Source organism: Chiloscyllium plagiosum, unplaced genomic scaffold, assembly GCF_037043375.1.
Source record: "Chiloscyllium plagiosum isolate Xiang-an unplaced genomic scaffold, Cpla_swu_hap1 HiC_scaffold_15, whole genome shotgun sequence".
NCBI lineage: Eukaryota > Metazoa > Chordata > Chondrichthyes > Orectolobiformes > Hemiscylliidae > Chiloscyllium > Chiloscyllium plagiosum.
The window spans coordinates 66,814,715-66,829,834 of NW_028270153.1; the positions used below are offsets into that span (position 1 = coordinate 66,814,715).

At 45.4% G+C, this 15,120-nt stretch overlaps 1 protein-coding gene across 1 annotated transcript in view; it reads left to right on the forward strand.

Moving 5' to 3' along the window:
* Window positions 1-15,120, forward strand: part of LOC148147678 (uncharacterized) — a 49,891-nt gene that overhangs the window by 14,256 nt on the left and 20,515 nt on the right. Inside the window, exons 3-4 of the mRNA XM_087994622.1 lie at window positions 1,718-1,786; window positions 6,531-6,599. Of these exons, the coding sequence (XP_087850748.1) occupies window positions 1,718-1,786; window positions 6,531-6,599 (138 nt within the window). The remainder of the gene's footprint in view (window positions 1-1,717; window positions 1,787-6,530; window positions 6,600-15,120) is intronic.

Here is a 15,120-nt window from a genome sequence, read left to right on the forward strand (position 1 = left end):
CAACCCCAATTACCCCTACACCCAAATACACCAACACCCAAATACACCTACACACAAATGCCCCAAACCCAAATATCCCTTCCCACAAATACCCGTATGCACTAATATTCTCACCCACAAATACCCTGCACCCAATTACCCCAACACCCAAATTACCACAACACTCAATTATCTCAACACCCCTCTCCACAAATACACCTGACCTCAATTGCATTTACACACAAATACCCCTCCCCACAGACACCCCTCCCCATAAATACTCCTCCCCACAAATACACCTACTCCTAATTATCCCAATACCCAAATACTCCTCCCCTAAAATGCCCCTCCCCACAAATGCTCCTACAACCAACTACCCCAACAATAAGTACCCCAACACCCAAATATCTCTCCCCACAAATACAGCAACATCCAAATACCACACCAACCAAATACACCAACAGCTAAAACCCAAAACCCAAATACGCAATGCTCAAATACCTCTACATCTAAATACTCCTTCCCCACAAATACCCTTCCCCCACAAATACCCCAACCCACAAATGCCCATAAACTCAAATACACCAACACCGAAGTACCCCTATTCTAACATGTCTCTATACTCAAATACCCCAAAACACAAATATCCTAACACAAATACTCCAACATTCAAATACCCCAACACACAAATACACCACCTCCACAAATACCACAACACCCAAATACCCCTACACACAAATACCCAACCCACAAATAACCCAACACTCAAACGCACGCCCTACAAATATCCCTCCCCACAAATGCCTGTACACCCAAGTGCCCCTACACCACAATACCCCTACACCCAAATATCCCAACCCCTAAAATACCCCAATGCCCAAATACCCATCCTCACAAATACCCCAACTCCCAAATACCCCAACACAAAAATATCCTTACACCCAAATACTCCCAACATCCAAATATCCCAACACTTAAATACCCCAACCACACAAATACCCAAAACCCAAATGCCCCTACACATAAATCCCCAAACACACATGTACCCCGACACCACAATACCCCAAGCCTCAAATATCCCTAAACACAAATACTCCAATATCAAAATATCCTAACACTCATATACCCCACCCCGATAAATGCCCCAACACCCAAATACCCCTAAACACAAATACCCAACATCCCAGTACCCCAACACCCAAATAATCCAACACCCAAATACCCCTGCCCCACCAATCTCCCCACAAATGCCCCTACAACCAAATACCACCAAAACCCAAGTACCCCATGCCAAAATACCCCTACACCTAAAGACTCCAACACCCAAATATCCCTGCTCACAAATACTCCAACATCCAAATAGCCCAATACCCATATATCCCACCCCACAAATACCAAAATACCCAATACACAAATACCCATACCTCATATACCCCTACACACTTCGACCTACTCCCCCCCTCCACCCCGCCCTCAGCTCCCGCCGTGGCCTGAAACCATGTGGGGGTCTTGGGCAGAATGCCCACCCCAATGTGCTTCCAGCCTCATAAGTAGGAATGGCCTGGAACAGGGCGGAGAGCCCAAAGGAGGAAGCAGGGGTTTGTCGGGGAAGGGAGGGAGGTTTGTTTGCGCCAGCCTGCCCCTGGGGCTGACCTGCCACTGATGCTGACCCGGTCCTGGTACCGGTGCTGTCCCAGTCCTGGTGTTGACCTGCCGCTCTGCTCTTGTCTTCCTTCAGAGTGATGTCAATCCCAAAAGCATCATCGTCCCTGCGAGATACTGGGAGGACATCAACCACCTGAGACAGGTAGGGGGCACAACACACTATCCCTCACAAATACCCTACACCCAAATAAACTAACCCCAATTACCCCTGCACCTGAATATCGCTCCCCAATTACCCCTACACCCAATTACACCAACCCCAATTACCCCTACACTCAATTGCACCAACCCCAATTTCCCCAACACCCAAATACACCAACCCCAATTACCCCTGCACCCAAATACACCATCCCCAATTACCCCAACACCCAAATAAACCAACCCCAATTACCCCTGCACCCAAATAAACCTACCCCAATTACCCCTGCACCCAAATAAACTAACCCCAATTACCCCTGCACCCGAATATCGCACCCCAATTAGCCCTACACCCAATTACACCAACCCCAATTACCCGTACACTCAATTACACCAACCCCAATTACCCCAACACCCAAATAACCCAACCCCGATAACCCCAACACCCAAATACACCAACCCCAATTACCCCTGCACCCAAATAAACCAACACCAATTACCCCAACACCCAAATAGACCAACTCCAATTACCCCTACACCCAATTACACTAACACCCAAATATCACACCCCATATACCCTACACCCAACTACACCAACCCCAATTACCCCTACAGCCAAATACACCAACCCCAATTACTCCTACACCCAAATACACCAACCCCAATTACCCTTACACCCAATTACACCAACCCCAATTACCCCTACACCTTATTACCCCAACATCCAAATATCGCACCCCAAATACTGTACACCCAAATTCACCAACCCCAATTACCCCTACACCAATTACACAAACCCCAATTACCCCTACACCCAAATAAACAAACCCCAATTAGCCCTGCACCCGAATATCGCACCCCAATTACCCCTACACCCAATTACACCAACCCCAATTACCCCTACATCCAATTACACTAACCCCAATTACCCCTACACTCAATGACACCAACACCGAAATATCGCCGCCAAATACCCTACAGCCAAATACTCCAAACCGAATTTCCCCAACACCCAAATAAACCAACCCCAATTAGCCCTGCACCCGAATATCGCACCCCAATTACCCCTACACCCAATTACACCAACCCCAATTACCCCACATCCAATTGCACTAACCCCAATTACCCCTACACTCCATTACACCAACACCGAAATATCGCCGCCAAATACCCTACAGCCAAATACTCCAAACCCAATTTCCCCAACACCCAAATAAACCAACCCCAATTACCCCTACACCCAAATAAACCAACCCCAATTACCCCAACACCCAAATAAACCAACACCAATTACCCCAACACCCAAATAAACCAACCCCAATTACCCCTACACCCAATTACACCAACACCCAAATATCACACCCCAAATACCCTACAGCCAAATACACCAACCCCAATTACCCCTACACCCAGTTACACCAACCCCAATTACCCCTATACCTAATTACACTAACCCCAATTACCCCTACACCCAAATATACCAACCCCAATTACCCCTACACCTAATTACACTAACCCCAATTACCACTACACCCAAATACACCAACCCCAATTACCCCTACACCTAATTACACTAACCCCAATTACCCCTACACCCAAATATACCAACCCCAATTACCTCTACACCCAAATACCCCAACACCCAAATATCGCACCCCAAATACCATACAGCCAAATACACCAACCCTAATTACCCCTACACCCAGGTACACCAACCCCAATTACCCCTACAGCCAAATACACCAACCGCAATTACCCTTACTCCCAATTACACCAACCCCAATTACCCCTACACCCAATTACCCCAACATCCAAATATCGCATTCCAAATACTGTACACCCAAATATACCAACCCAAATTACCCCTACACCCAATTACACCAACCCCAATTATCCCTACACCCAAATAAACCAACCCCAATTACCCCACACCCAATTACACCAAACCCAATTACACCTACACCCAAATACACCAACCCCAATTACCCCTACACCCAAATACACCAACCCCAATTACCCCTACACCTAATTACACCAATCCCAATTACCCCTACACCCAATTACCCCAACATCCAAATATCGCACCCCAAATACCCTACAGCCAAATACACCAATGCCAATTGCCCCTACACCTAGTTACACCAACCCCAATTACCCCTACAGCCAAATACACCAACCCCAATTACCCCTACACCCAATTACACCAACCCCAATTACTCTTACACCCAATTCTACCAACCCCAATTACCCCACACCCAATTACCCCAACATCGAAATATCGCATTCCAAATACCATACACCCAATACACCAACCCCAATTACCCCTACACCTAATTACACTAACCTCAATTACCCCTACACCCAAATATACTAACCCCAATTACCCCTACACCCAATTACCTCAACACCCAAATATCACACCCCAAATACCTACAGCCAAATACACCAACCCCAATTATCCCTACACCCAATTACACCAACCCCAATTACCCCTACACCCAAATAATCCAACCCCAATTACCCCTGCACCCGAATATCGCGCGCCAATTACCCCTACACCCAATTACACCAACCCCAATTACCCCTACACTCAATTACACCAACACACAAATATCACACCCCAAATACCCTACAGCCAAATACACCAACCTCAATTACCCCTACACCCAAATACACCAACCCCAATTATCCCTACACCCAATTACACCAACCCCAATTACCCCTACACCCAAATAATCCAACCCCAATTACCCCTGCACCCGAATATTGCGCGCCAATTACCCCTACACCCAAATACACTAACCCCAATTACCCCTACACCCAATTACCTCAACACCCAAATATCACACCCCAAATACCCTACAGCCAAATACACCAACCTCAATTACCCCACACCCAATTACACAAACCCCAATTACCCCACCACCCAAATAAACCAACCCCAATTACCCCTACACCCAAATAAACCAACCCCAATTACCCCTACACCCAAATACACCAACCCCAATTACCCTTACACCCAATTACACCAACCCCAATTACCCCTACACCCAATTACCCCAACATCCAAATATCGCACCCCAAATACTGTACACCCAAATACGCCAACCACAATTACCCCTACACCAATTACACCAACCCCAATTACCCCTACACCCAAATACACCAACCCCAATTACCCCTATACCCAAATACACCTACACACAAATGCCCCAAACCCAAATATCCCTTCCCACAAATACCCGTATGCACTAATATTCTCACCCACAAATACCCTGCACCCAATTACCCCAACACCCAATTACCACAACACTCAATTATCTCAACACCCCTCCCCACAAATACACCTGAACTCAAATGCATTTACACACAAATACCCCTCCCCACAGACACCCCTCCCCATAAATACTCCTCCCCACAAATACACCTACTCCTAATTATTCCAATATCCAAATACTCCTCCCCTAAAATGCCCCTCCCCACAAATGATCCTCCACCCAACTACCCCAACAATAAGTACCCCCACACCCAAATACCCCAACACCCAAATATCTCTCCCCACAAATACAGCAACATCCAAATACCACACCAACCAAATACCCCAACAGCTAAAACCCAAAACCCAAATACGCAATGCTCAAATACCTCTACATCTAAATACTCCTTCCCCACAAATACCCTTTCCCCACAAATACCCCAACCCACAAATGCCCATACACTCAAATACACCAACACCGAAGTACCCCTATTCCTACATGTCCCTATACTCAAATACCCCAAAACACAAATATCCTAACACAAATACTCCAACATTCAAATACCCCTACACACAAATACACAACCCACAAATAACCCAACACTCAAATGCACGCCCTACAAATATCCCTCCCCACAAATGCCTGTACACGCAAGTACCCCTACACCACAATACCCCTACACCCAAATATCCCAACCCCTAAAATACCCCAATGCCCAAATACCCATCCTCACAAATACCCCAACACCCAAATACCCCAACACAAAAATATTCTTACACCCAAATACTCCCAACATCCAAATATCCCAACACCTAAATACCTCAACCACACAAATACCCAAAACCCAAATACCCCTACACATAAATCCCCAAACACACATGTACCCCTACACCACAATACCCCAAGCCTCAAATATCCCTAAACACAAATACTCCAACATCAAAATATCCTAACACTCATATACCCCACCCCGATAAATGCCCCAACATCCAAATACCCCTAAACACAAATACCCAACATCCCAGTACCCCAACACCCAAATAATCCAACACCCAAATACCCCTGCCCCACCAATCTCCCCACAAATGCCCCTACAACCAAATACCACCAAAACCCAAGTACCCCATGCCAAAATACCCCTACACCTAAAGACTCCAACACCCAAATATCCCTGCTCACAAATACTCCAACATCCAAATAGCCCAATACCCATATATCCCCATCCACAAATACCAAAATACCCAATACACAAATACCCATACCTCATATACCCCTACACCCCAATGTGCTTCCAGCCTCATAAGTAGGAATGGCCTGGAACAGGGCGGAGAGCCCGAAGGAGGAAGCAGGGGTTTGTCGGGGACGGGAGGGAGGTTTGTCTGCGCCAGCCTGCCCCTGGGGCTGACCTGCCACTGGTGCTGACCCGGTCCTGGTACCGGTGCTGTCCCAGTCCTGGTGTTGACCTGCCGCTCTGCTCTTGTCTTCCTTCAGAGTGATGTCAATCCCAAAAGCATCATCGTCCCTGCGAGATACTGGGAGGACATCAACCACCTGAGACAGGTAGGGGGGCACAACACACTATCCCTCACAAATACCCTACACCCAAATACACCAACCCCAATTACCCCAACACCCAAATACACCAACACCCAAATATTGCACCCCAAATACACCAACCCCAAACACCCCTACATTTAAATACCCCTACACAGTGAGGGCCCACTCAGTCCCACCTCCTCCCTCAGCTCCCCCATGAGAGAGAAATGACTGGCGATGGTTCAACCTGAGAATCCCTGTGCCCCAGGTGAGCAGAGAGGTTGAGAAGGAGATTCCTTCATAGTAACCTCAACCAGTGCAGGACTTACTCAAAACCCTAACATTCTCTAAATGTTTATCCCCTTACCCGCATTCTCCAAACCCATTCCCAATCCAACTCTCAAATCTCAAAAATAGGAAAACGGAGTCATCAAAGGGTGACACGGTGGTTAGCACTGCTGCCCCACAGCGCCAGAGACCCGGGTTCAATTCCTGCCTCGGGCCACTGACTGTGTGGAGTTTGCATGTTCTCCCCATGTCTGCGTGGGTTTCCCCCGGGTGCTCCGGTTTCCTCCCACAGTCCAGGTGAATTGGCCAAGTTAAATTGCCCGTAGTGTTAGCTGAAGTGGGTTGCACTTCAGCGGGTCGGTGTGGACTTGTTGGGCTGAAGGGCCTGTTTCCACACTAAGTAATCTAAAGCAACACCCCACCCTAACTCCAGCCCTCCCTCGCAATGAATTACCCTCACCCCCATCCACACTGATCCCCATCCTTGCTTCCCAAACCCCATTCTCACCCTCACTCTGAAGTTGCATATCGTCCAGTCAAGGTAAGGACAGCAGATTTCCTTCCCTGACAGATGTTAGGAACCAGATGTGTTATTATGACAACGCATGATTTGCTCAGTTAGACTGACCTCTACACTATCATTCGGCTCCAGATTTATTAATAGAATTAAAATTCCACCGCTCTTTGGATTTGAACTCCTTTCCTGGGCCTCTGACCTTTATATTCACATTAAGATGGCCTTGCTGTCTGGGCAAACATTAATTGCTCATCTATAATTGTCCTGGAGAAGGGGGTGGTGAGCTGCCTTTTAGGAACCTTGCAGTCCGAGGTAGACCAATGGTGCTGTTAGAGAATGAGTTCCAGGAACACAAAAACACAGGCAATATCTTTTGAAATGAGGAAGATCTTGGAGGGGATCATGCAGTTAGTGGTATCTCCATGTATCTGTTGTCCTTGTCTTCCTAGGTAGTGGATGTGTACGTGGGCATGGAAGGTGGTGTCGGAGAGTCTTGGTGAATTACTGCAGGCATGTTGTAGCTAGTACACACTGCTGTCACTGAGTGTTGGTGGAAAGGGCAAGGTGGCTGACGGGGTGACAATCAGGCGGGCTGCTTTGTTCAGGATAGTGTGAAGGTTCTTCACTGTTGTTGGAGCTGCGGTTTTCCTGGGCCAGCAGGGAATAAATCATCACACTCCTGAACTGTGCCTCATGGACAAACTTTGGGGAGTCAGGAGGTGAGTTCCTCACTGCAGGATTGCTAACCTGTGATCTGCTCTTGCAGCCACAGTATTTATATAGTTAGTCCAGTTTCTGGTCAGTGGTAACCCCCAGGTTGTTGATAGTGCGGTGGTGATTCAGTGATGCTGTTGCCATTCGTACAATAGTTAGACTGTCTCTTATTGGAGATGTTCTTTGCCTGGCACTTGTGTGGCATAAATCTTATCAGCTGAAGCTGGATATTGCTGTATATGGCCATGAGCAGTATCTAAGGTGTCCTGAATGTTGCTGAACACTGTACAATCATCAGTGTACATTCCCAGTTCTGTCCTTAGGAAGAAGCAGTTGTCGATGGTTGGGCCTAGGACACTGCCCTGAAGAACCCCTGCAGTGATGTCCTAGATCTGAGATGATTGCCCTCCAACAACCACAAGTATCTTACTGTGTGCCAGATATGACTCTAACCAATGAAGAGTTGTCCCCTGATTCCCACTGACCCCAGTTTTGCTCAGGCTACTAGGTCCCATGTCAGTCAAATGCTGCCTTGATGTCAAGAATCATTTCATCTCTGGAGTTCAGCTGTATTGTCCATGTTTGGATCAAAGCTGTATTGAGGTCAGGTGGTCCTGGTGGAATACAAACTGAACATCAGTGAGCAGATTATTGCTTTGCAATTGACTATCCCTTCCATCTCTTTGCTGTTGACTCAGAGAACCCAAATTGGCAGTAATTGGTTGGATCGAATTTGTCTTGCAATTTGTGTACCTGAGGCAATTTTTCATATTACATAAAACACAGAAAATGGTATCAGAAGTAGGCCATTCAGCCCTTTGAGCCAGCTCTGGCATTCAAATGATCATAGCTGATCATCCAACTTCATGCCCTGTTGCTGCTTTGTCCCCATACCTTTTGATTATTTAGCCCAAAGAACTGTATCCACCTCTTTCTTGAAAAGATAGAATGTTTTGGCCTCAACCATTTATTGTGGAAGAGAATTCCACAGGTTTACCCTTTCTCCTCATCTCAGTCCTAAATGGCCTATCTTTACCATGCTTCTGGACTGCCTAGTCATCAGAAACTTTCTTCCTGCTTTTACCCTTTCTGGTCCCGTTTCTTCTAATCTCCAGTGAATATAGTCCTAACCAATCCAATCTCTCTTCATGCATCCTGTCATCCCTGGTAAACCTATATCGCATTCCCTCAATAGCCTGAACATCCTTTCTCAGATAAGCAGACCAAAATTGAACACAGTTCTCCAGGTGTGGTCTCACCAAGGCTCAACAATTGTTCAACAATTGCAGTAAAGCATCCCTGCTCCTGTAAATACCATTTGCTTTCTTCACCACCTGCTGCATCTACATGCTTACTTTCAGTGACATTCCCAATCTGTCACCATTCTGATAGTCTTCCTGTTTTTGCAACCAAAATGGATAACTTCACATTTATTCACATTATACTACATCTGCCACTCACTCGACTTGTTCAAGTCACACCGAAGCATCTCTGAATCTTCCTCACAGTTCACCTTCCTAAACAGCTTTGTATTGTCTGATATTGGAGATAGTACATTTAGGTCCCTTTATTTAAATATATATTGTGAGCTGGGATCCAAGCTCTGAAGCCTATGGTACCTCAGTAGTAACTGGCTGCCACTCAGAAAAAGACCCTTTTGTTCCTACTGTTTGTTTCCTGCAGTTCTCTATCCATGTCAATGCACTATCCACTCATCTCATGAGCTTTAATTATATATGTTAATCTCTTATGTGTGACCTTATCATGGTCAGGTAGTTGCTAGTGTTACAGCTTTGCTGGAACAGTTTGTTGAGGGACATGGCTAATTCTGGAGCACAAGTCTCCCGTGCTATTGCCAGAATGTTGTCAGGGCCCACAGTCTTTGCAGTTATGCAATGTCTTCAGCCATTTCTTGATATCATGTGGAGTGAATCGAATTCTTTGACATCTGTGATGCTAGAGACCACAGGAGGAAGACGTACCATCCACTTGGCCCTTCTGGCTGAAGTTGGATGCATATAAGACTATAAGATATTGGACCAGAATTAGGCCATTTGGCCCATCTGGTTTGCTCTACCATTCAGTCACAGTTGATTTGTTTCTCAACCCCATTCTCCTGCCTTGTCCCCATAATCTTCGATCCCCTTACTAATCAAGAACCTATCTATCTCTGTCTTAAATGTCTCGATGGCTTGATCTCCACAGCCCTCTGTGGTAATGAGGTCCACATATTAGTCACCTTATGGCTCAAAATATTCCTCTTCATCTCAGTTTTAAAGGGTTGTCCCTTCACTCTGAGGCTGTGCCCTCAGGTCCTAGTCTCCACTACTAGTGGAGAAACATCTCCTCTAAATCCACTGTATTGAGGCCTCTCAGTATTCTGTAAGTTATTTCTGTAAGTGTCAATGAGATGCAATATAGAGTCATGAGTTGCGCACTATGAAAAAGACCATTCAGTCCAATTTGTCCATGCTGGTCACATATCCTAAATTAATGTAATCCCATTGGCCAGCATTTGGCCCATATCCCTCTAAGACCTTCCTAGTCATATACCCATTCAGATGCCTTCTAAATTTAATTGTACCAGCCTTCACCACTTCCTTTGGGAGCTCATTCCATACACGCACCACCCTCTGCGTGAAAAAATCACCCCTTAGGTCCCTTTTAAATCTTTCCCCTCTCACCTTAAACCTATGCCTTGTACTTTTGGATCCCCCATCCCAGGGAAACGGCCTTGGCTATTCACTCTCTCCATGCCCCTTACGATTTTATAAACTTCCATAAGGTCACCCCTCAGCCTCCGACACTCCAGGGTAAATAACCTCAGCCTATTCAGCCTCTCCCTATAGCTCAAACCCTCCAACCCTGGTCTAAATCTTTTCTGAATCCTTTGAAATTTCATAGCATCTTTCCTATAGCTGGGAGACCAGAACTGCACACAATATATACTTCAACTTTGTCTTTTGCACTGGTGCTGCGCTCCCCCATCATTGAGGATGGGGATCTTTGTGGAGTTTCCATCTCCTGTTAGTTGTTTAATTGTCCACAACCATTTATGACTGGTTGTGGCAAGACTGCAGACCTCAGACTGATCTGTTTGTTGTGGGATCACTTAGCCCTGTCAATCAAACAAAGAGCAAAAGAATGAACAGTGCAGCACAAGAATAGGCCCTTCAGCCCATGTTGTCTTTCTAACCTAAAAACCTCCATGTGGTCGTGTTCCTCTATTCTTGCATGTTCATTTATCTGCCAAGATGCCTCTTAAATATTGCTATTGTATCTGTCTCCATCACTTCATCTGGCAGCGCATTCCATGCACATATATCTGATGGGAGGCGAGAGAGGAGATTGTTGGGGTCCTGGCAGAGATATTGGGCTTATGCCCGAAACGTCGATTCTCCTGCTCCTTGGATGCTGCCTGACCTGCTGCGCTTTTCCAGCAACACATTTTCAGCAGAGATATTTAATACTTTGCTGGCCACAGGTGCCAGATGACTAATATAGTTCCCTTGTTCAAAAAAGAGCAGCGGGGATAGGTCAGGTAATTACAGTTTGGTTAGTCTGATGTCAGTGGCAGGAAAATTATTGGAAAACATTCTGAGTGACAGAATTAATCAACACTTAAAAAGGCTGGAACTGATGATGGATAGTCTGATTTAGTGATTTGGTTTTGAAAAGGTGACTAAATATGTTGATGAGGGCAATACAGTTGTGTGTTTACATGGACTAAGTAAAACCTTTGATAAGGTCCCATGTGGAAGACCTGTCCAAAATGTCAGGACCCATGGGAACCAAGGCAATTTGGCAATCTGGATCCAAAATTGGCCTACAGATAGAAGGCAAAGGGTGATGGCGAAGGGATCTTTTTGTGATTGGAAACATGTGACAGTGGTATACCACAGGGATTGGTGCTGGGACCCTTTCTGCTTATTATGTACATGACTGACTTGGATGTAAATGTAGAAGGTATAATTAGTAAGTTTGCAGTTGATGAAAATTGGTGGTCTTCCTGGTAGTGAGGAGGAAGGTCTCAGACCACAGTCTGATATTAATTAGCTGATAAGTTGGGCTCAGCAATGACAAATGGAATTTAACCCAGATAAGTGTGAGGTGATGCATTTTGGAATCTTTAGTAAAGGATGGTAGGTCCCTAGGGAACTCTGAGGAATGAAGGGACCTTGGTGTAAGTCCACAGATCGCTGAAGGTGTCAGCACAGGTAGACAGGGTGGTGAAGAAGGCATACTGAATTCTTGCCTTCATGAGCCACCACATAGAATATGGCAGGACAAGGAAGTCTTGTTACAACTTTATAAAATATTGGTTAGGCCACAGATGGAATTCTATGTGCAGATGTGGTCACCACACTGTTCGAAGGACATGATTGCACAGGAGAGGATACAGAGGAGGTTCACTAAGATGTTGCCTGGGATGGAGAATCTCAGTTATGAGGAGAGACTGGATAGGCTGGGTTTGTTTTCCTTGGAGCAGAGGAGGCTGAGGGGGAATCTGATTGAGGTGTACAGAATATGGACAGAGAAGATCATGAGAACCTTTCCCCATGGCAGATGGGTTTAAGACCAGAGGGCATACATTTAAGATGAGGAGTAAGTGGTTTAGAGAAGATTTGAGAAAACTTTTTTTTCACCCAGAGGATGGTAGAGATATGAAATGGACTGCGTGAGAGAATGATGGAGGCATATACTCTTCTAACATTTAAGAAGTATCTGGATGTGCACTTAAAATGCCTGGGTGTAGTAGGCCAAGTGCAGATAAGTGGGAATAGTGTAGTTTGACTCTCTTGGTTAGCAGGCTTAGGGCTTGTTCGATGCTGTTCAGCAGTTTTCAGCATCATTATTTTGTCTGAAGTCAGTCCCCAACAGGTTTCATAAGTTCAAGTTTTGTAGTGATATAAAGTTAGTTGAGAAATTAAGGACACAGAGTAACTACAAAGGTTATTATTGGATGTGTGAGTGAGGAAGAATACAATAGATGGATTTTAATATAAGTAAGTGTGAAATTCACTTTGGAAGTAAAAATGAGGAAGCAAAGATTTCCTTTTAAATTATGAGCAACTGGGAAATGTTGGTATTCAGAGATTTGCATTTATCTTGTATACAACTACAGAAAATGAACATTCATCCCAAAAGCAATTAGGGAAGTAAACTTTCATATTAGACTTTATCATAAAGTTATTGAGGTATAAGGGTGAAGGAGTAATGCTGAAATGGTATTAAGCCACTACGCCTCAAACAATGTGTACAGTTTTGAATCCCCTTAGTAAAATATGTTTCCTCAGAAGGAGTGCAATGCATGTTCCTGAGATGACCATTTGGCAAACATTGATTTATCCTAGGCTGCTCCGGGAAGCGAGAAAGGAGGTTGCTAAGCCGCTGGCGAAGATCTTTGCCTCCTCACTCTCCATGGGAGTCATACTGGAGGATTGGAAGGAGGTGAATGTTGTTCCTCTTTTCAAGAAGGGGAATAGAGAAATCCCTGGCAATTACAAACCAGTCAGTCTTACGTCTGTGGTCAGCAAAGCTTTGGAAAGAATTCTGAAGGATAGGATATATGACTATTTGGCAAAGCATAGCGTGATTAAAGGCAGTCAGCATGGCTTTCTGAGGGGCAGGTCATGCCTCACAAATGTTATTGAGTCCTTTGAGGAGGTGACAAGACAGGTCGACCAAGATCGAGCAGTGGATGTTATGTATATGGACTTCAGCAAGGCATTTGATAAGGTTCTCCATGGTAGGCTCATTCATAAAGTCAGAAAGTATGGGATACAGGGAGACAAGGCATAGTCACAGTATTTTGTTTTAGGTTGACCTCCCTATTTTTATATTCCTTTTCTTTTCTCAGTAGCTGAAGTTGTACACTAGCTTTTGAGAATTTTTACATGGTTTCTGCAGTTTGTTTAATATTCAGTACCTCATTTTCCCATAGTTTTACTTCATCTGCCAAGTTTTTGTTGACCCTTAGCCAGTCTATATCCCCCCTGCAGATTGTCATCTTTACTATTTGCCTTCCCACCTATATTTGGGTCCTCTCCAAACTTAGCTATAATACATTCCCTATTAGATTAGATTCCCTACAGTGTGAAACAGGCCCTTCAGCCTAACAAGTCCACACCGACCCTCTGAAGAGTAACTCACCCAGATCCATTCCCCTACTAATGCACCTATCACTATGGGTAATTTGGCATGGCCAATTCAGCTGACCTGCACGTCTTTGGACTGTGGTGGGGGGGAGGCTGGAGCGCCCGGAGGAAACCCACACAGACACGGGGAGAGTGTGCGGGCTCCATGCAGACAGTTGCCTGAGGCTGGGATTGAGCCTGGGTCCCTGGCACTGCGAGGCAGCAGTGCTAACCACTGAGCCACCGTGCTGCCCCACCTCAATGTCAAAGTCATTAATATTTATAATGAACAAACTGATCATTTCAGCTTGGTTGCAGGCATATAAAAATCTAGTCAATTGATAAATGAACTCCTGTTTCATTAACAATGTTGAACAAATGCTTTCCTTTATTGGTCAGAGTATTGAGTACAGGAGTTGAGAGGTCATGTTGCGGCTGTATAGGACATTGGTTAGGCCACTGTTGGAATATTGCTTGCAGTTCTGGTCTCCTTCCTATCGGAAAGATGTTAGGAAACTTGAAAGGTTTCAGAAAAGATTTGCAAGGATGTTGCCAGGGTTGGAGGGTCTGAGCTACAGGGAGAGGCTGAACAGGCTGGGGCTGTTTTCCCTGGAACATCAGAGGCTGAGTGGTGACCTTATAGAGATTTACAAAATTATATGGGGCATGGAGGGGCTAAGTAGGCAAAGTCTCTTCCATGGGGTGGGGGAGTCCAGAACTAGAGGGCATAGGTTTAGGGTGAGAGGGGAAAGATATAAAAGAGACCTAAGGGGCAACTTTTTCACACAGAGGGTGGTACGTGTGTGGAATAAGCTGCCAGAAGGTGGAGGCTGGTACAATTGCAACATTTAAGAGGCATTTGGATGGGTATATGAATAGGAAGAGTTTG